The following is a 5,705-nucleotide window of genomic DNA, read 5'->3' as shown; positions in this document are numbered from 1 at the left end:
TTAGACGAGGTGGCGCTTCGGAGACTTCCCGTTGTGGTTGGACCTACGCCGGCAGTGAACGCCCTACGGCCGCAACACTATCGCGCAGCCTAGGGAACCACGTGCCCTTTTTGTGACGCTTCCATGACTGCAGTGGATGTCACGCAGTTGTTGTGGTCGTGCCCGGACCTAGAACAAGCATGGCTTCGCAATCTTAGAGCAACCGGATACCATCCCGATCGCCCTCCCGGCTTACAAGGGTAGATACAAGGACCATTTAACCGATACTTGTTAGACTTCATGCGTGAATTCAACTTGTTTGTCTACGCGTGGCGTGCCTCTCGCAGTACAATGTACAGTCAACCACAAAAGTTTGCGGACCACTTGAGCGCCTGGCCTCGCTCTTCGCGACACTTTCACTACGTCAACGGCAATCGACAGCAGCACTACGCCCAAGACACATCGCTCCCTTCGGGCTGGCTGTTTTCTCGCTCGGCAGAGGTGTTTTCCATCTTTCACTATCTAATGCGACGCGCTCTTGGGGAGCCCTGGCTAGGCGCTTCTGTTTAGCAAGCAGTTTATCAGAATAACTTTTACCAGTCGCAATCTTTCTCAGAAAGTGATATTAACCCAACCGCACACCTTTCGAGGCACGACGCGATAGCTTTGATGCTGCTATCCAAGTAAAAGCTTTACGGTCATGCTGAAGGTAAGCGCTTTGCGTGAAAACAATGAACTAACGATGCGCTGCTTGCCAGCAGAAAATCGATATGCCAGGGTATAACAACAAAACCCATTTCCTGGTCAGCGCTGCGGTCGACGGCAGGTCGCGCACCGCTAGGTGGCGGGGGCAGGCAGTTTGAGACGCGCTCCCGTGATCTGCAAACTTTTGTAATTTACTGTACATGTGTTATGCCAAAGGGCAATCTTTCGCTTAAAAAAAAGAATCAATAAATTTGTAAATCCTAGTTTTTACAGAAAAAAGCTACATCTTTTATTTTTTTATTTTTTATTTTTATTTGAACATACTGCTAGCCTCACTTTTGAGGCTGTTTCAGGAAAGGGGGTAAAATACATATTTAAAAGAAGCAATTTAGGGTAGGCGCATACATATTTTGAATTAAACTGGACAGTGCATATGCTCTCCGCCTTAATTGCACAACACTACAAAATGAAAACAATAATAAACGGAATGTTACAAGGTAATACACATATTCAAAAGAACACCGTTCAAGTAGGGGCGCACATCAGTCGAATTGAACTTTCAGTACATACACTGCACTAATTTACAAACGCTACAAGAATGAGAAAACCAGCGATGAACAGCATGTTACAAGCTTAGCGCAGGAAAAAAGCATTAAAAAGAAACTATATATAAATTAGACATTTTATTGCACTAGAGACAAGGCTCGGCAAATGCTGACGAAATCATGAACAGCACAAAATAAAATGAAGGCAAGAAAAAAAGACATACTGAGAAGGGAAACAGATTGTCATTGCACAACGCAGCGAGCCTGCATGCCGATAATATCTAAGAAACATTATTTGAAATCTTAGCAATAAAAGCTTCGAGTGTTGTACACTCGACAGCATCGTTAGGCAAACTATTCCAATCTCGGATTGCTTGCGGAAAAAAAAGAGTACCTGAAAATGTCGTTGTGAAATCTGTATTCAGCTAAGTGCTTGGTGTGTTTAGTTCGGGAACTGGTTGTATTTGAGGGAAGTAAATAGTTGCTCACATTGATCTTCATGCTGCCATTGAGAAGAAGGAAAAGCAACTTAAGACGAAGTAGTCTGGCTCGATTTTGTATAGTGGGGAGTTCGGCTTGCTTTAATAGTTCTGTAGGAGAGTCACGACGGCGATACCTATTAAAGATAAACCTAAGTGCTTTTCTTTGGACGCTCTCCAATTTTGCTATGTACTGCTTACGAAAGGGAAACCAACATATTATTGCATATTCAAGTATAGATCGAATGAGTGTGACGTATGCTAGGCGTTTAGTATCTATGGATGCGCACCTAAGCGAGCGTTTTAACGAGTACAGAACTGCCAGTGCTTTGTTAACAACATAAGTTACCTGCTTGTCCCATTTAAGACCCGATGAAATTATGAGGCCTAGATATTTGTACTCTTTCACTTTCGTTAACATCTGTCCTTCTAAATAATATGGGAAGTTCATGGGCGCTTTTTTATTCGTTACTGTCATGCAAACAGTTTTTTCTGCGTTAGTCGCCATCTGCCACGTTTGACACCATTGTGTTATATGTTCAAGGGCTCTGTTTAGGATTACCTGATCTTCACGGCAGGTTATTTCCTTATAGATAATACAGTCATCTGCAAACATTCTTACCGCTGCGTTACAGTTGATGTGCAAATCATTGATAAAAAGAAGAAAAAGCATAGGAGCTAAAACGGCACCTTGTGGGACGCCAGATAGCACGTCGCCGTAATTGGAAGAGTGGTCTTTGTAGCAGACATATTGACGCCGTCCACCAAGATAGCTTTTTATCCACTTGGTGATGCTGTTATCGCCGAGGTAGTGGGTAAGTTTCTGAAGTAATTTAGAATGGGAATGGGAAACCCGATCAAATGCTTTGGATAGGTCTAAAAATATTATATCAGTTTGGCCACATTTGTCCATTGTAAGCGCCAAGTCGTGGATTGTCTCAATCAGTTGAGTAGTCGTGGATAATCCTTTCCGGAAGCCATGCTGTTTAGGGACAATTAAGTTGTTTTTTTCTACAAATGATACAATGTGCTTCAGGATTAAATGTTCAAGGATTTTGCCGGCCGTACAAGTAAGCGAGATGGGTCGGTAATTTGATGTGTTGGTAAGGTCGCCAGATTTATGGATAAGAATAACCTTCGCAGTTTTCCATTTATCTGGGATTTCTCCTGTTTTCAATGATTTTACATATATAATCAGCAAGAACTTTGACATCCATTCTGCGTAGCGTTTCAAAAATGCATTTGGTATGTTGTCGGGGCCACAGGATTTTTTAGGGTCAATTTCAAGTAATAGGCAAAAAATGCCTGATTCAGTTAGGATTAAGTCATCTAGTTTTGCTCTGATACCCGGAAGAGAACTGAGGTCGGGTTTTTTACCGTTGTCTCGTGTAAATACTGAAACAAAGTAATCATTGAACTTTGTAGCCTTTGCAATAGCTTCGGCCGGTGATGGATTACTAGTCTGACGTGGCTTCGAATTTAGGTATCGCCAAAACTTGGAAGGAGATTCTTTGATAAATCTACTTAAGGCGACATTCATGTATTCATCCTTTGCCATCTTTACAGCTGATTTTAGTGCACGAGAGTGTTCGGATATTTTAACAGTGTAGCCTGGTATCGATAGTTTATTTCTCAATTTCCTTAATCTGGCAAGCTTTCGCTTTAGTTGTATTATTTTTCTTGTTATCCAAGGGTTTGTCTTACGGACTGGTTTGATCTTTGTGGGAACATATTTTGATAAGCAGTGCTGAATGATTCTTTCAAAGGTTGTCCATAATCCATCTACTGAAACCGTATCATCATTCGAGAACGAGCTAAAGGTGGAATAAGAGTGATCTAGGTAATCAAGTACGCTGACGTCATCGGCATTCGCCCAGTCGAAAATTTGTGTACTCCCTCTTTGGGTAGGCGGGGGTGCGCCCAACAACAAGGACGATTTAGTCGCTCTGTGTTTCGATATGCAGCCGACAACTTCCCATGAAACACTGTCTTCTGCTATAGTGTCGCTCACAAACGTCAAATCAAGTACATTCCTGCTTTTTGCAGTAACACGTGTAGGCTCCCGTATAAGCTGTCTAAGGCTAAAGTTAAAAGCTAGATCAAGCAGCTCATCTGCGTGGTTGGTATCGGCAGTACTATCAGAGGAGTCCCACGTTATACTAGGAAAGTTGAAATCCCCCGTAAGGATTATCTTTGCAGTCTGTGAAAAATTAGCTTCCATATGATTTGCTAGCACATGTAACATATCATGAGAAGCATCAGGGGGGCGGTACATGGTGCCTAAATAAATGAAGGATTTAGCTATCGCGATTTTACACCAAAGTACTTCAGCATCAGCAACTTCCGGCATAGGTGTCACGTAAATATTGTCTTTTATCAAAATTGCTACGCCACCACCGCGCGAGCACCTATCTTTACGCATGACAGTATAACCGGGAGGGAATATATTGCTACTCGAAATATCAGGAGAAAGCCATGTTTCGGTAATTGTTACGATATCGGGTTGATGTTCAAGAATGAATGCTTCAAGTTCTGTATTTTTATTCACAACACTTCTAGCGTTTATGTTCACTATCACCAAGCCGAAGGGCGTTTCATTTGTAGTCAGTTTCTTGCCTTTCGGACGAAAGGTTTCTTTCCCGTGACTACTCTGGCTTGTTTGTGTTCGTCCCAGACGTACACTTGGCCATTGATCTTAATCTTGTCGTACACAAGTGTAACTTTTTCACCCTTATCTCGGTCGCTCTTGCTGCTCTCCCAAAGTTTCTTTCGAATGTTACGCACACGGAGTGAAAAATCGTCGCCAACAGACACATTGGAATTCTTAAGCTTGTAGCAGTTTTTCATTATTTTCGCCTTGTCCACAAAACATTGTAACTTGAGGATAACAGGTCGCGTTTTGTTTTCTGTTTTAGTGCCTAAGCGATGCATTCTCTCAACTCCTGAGATCGTGACACCGAGAGTACCTTTAATAAGTTTTTCGGATATTTTTAAATCTAGGTCATTAGCTCTCTCGTCTTCTCCTTCCGGAATGCCATAAATAATTAAATTTGATCTCCTGCTTCTATTTTCGAGGTCGTCCACCTTTAGTTGAAGACTAGTAATGGTATCTTCAAATGTCGATATTTTTTCCTGAACCCCAGCGATTCTGCCCTCAAGGTTTGCCAGAGTATGGCCTTGTTGTCATTTTTTAAAGCACTCATGTCAGTAGCCAACTTGCGAATTTCGGTTAATTCGGTCAAGACTTCCTGATTGCTAGGGCCGGGGTTAATTTCTACATCACCAGCAAGCAACAATAAGTACTTCAACGATACTATACAATTACACACAGTTGCATACACTTGGCCTGGGCATGGCAGCACTACAAGACAGGTTTCGTTACTTTTGTAACATTTGTCAAAATGCTTTCTTACCTGGATCAAGAAGACGAAAGGGTTACTCGACATGTTCACTGCGGTGCCGCCATGCCCAATGCCGATGCCAGGCACACAGCGCTGTTTATATGTGTATGATGTCGATATCGTTGGGGTGGGGTGACATCTACGACGCACTTGAAGTGAGAGGAGGCAAAATTTGACACAGCTGAATATTAAAGGTGCTTTTTTGTAACTATATCTTTTCAATTCCACCTGGCAAGAGCAGAAAACTCAAATGATTGAAAGTAGTCTATCTTTTTTCGTTGCTGCCTTTTCGTCCGCTCATAGATGATCGACTGATCAGCATGGGATTACAAGCATGAAAAACTATTCAGCTGCGAAACGTTAAAAAAAAACACCGTGCAAACAAATATTAAAACCGCGAAAAACGACACACTGTCAGCATTTTTAGCACACACTTAAAAAAGCGTTTATTGAAATGACCTAAATGGCTATCACATAAAAAGCATTAAAAACACATTGGCACATGTCTCGAATACCTCTTTCATACGTATATTGCGAAGTTTCTTGAACAATTCGCTGTACAGGTACAGCTTGGGACTACACGTTGCTTTCGAAAC

The 5,705-nt window shown here is 42.1% G+C and overlaps 1 protein-coding gene across 1 annotated transcript; it reads right to left on the bottom strand.

The window, feature by feature from the left end:
- Positions 1–4,312: 4,312 nt before the first annotated feature.
- On the bottom strand, positions 4,313–5,154 carry LOC125759940 (uncharacterized). The gene is made up of 2 exons (XM_049419459.1): positions 5,048–5,154; positions 4,313–4,856 (listed from the first exon to the last, which is right to left on the bottom strand). Exons 1-2 carry the CDS (start codon positions 5,152–5,154, stop codon positions 4,313–4,315), a joined length of 651 nt encoding a protein of 216 aa, XP_049275416.1.
- Positions 5,155–5,705: the final 551 nt, after the last annotated feature.

This window comes from Rhipicephalus sanguineus, chromosome 9 (genome assembly GCF_013339695.2).
Source record: "Rhipicephalus sanguineus isolate Rsan-2018 chromosome 9, BIME_Rsan_1.4, whole genome shotgun sequence".
Classification (NCBI taxonomy): domain Eukaryota; kingdom Metazoa; phylum Arthropoda; class Arachnida; order Ixodida; family Ixodidae; genus Rhipicephalus; species Rhipicephalus sanguineus.
Note: the sequence above shows the minus strand (reverse complement) of the source record. Positions and strands in the feature narration are given on the sequence as shown.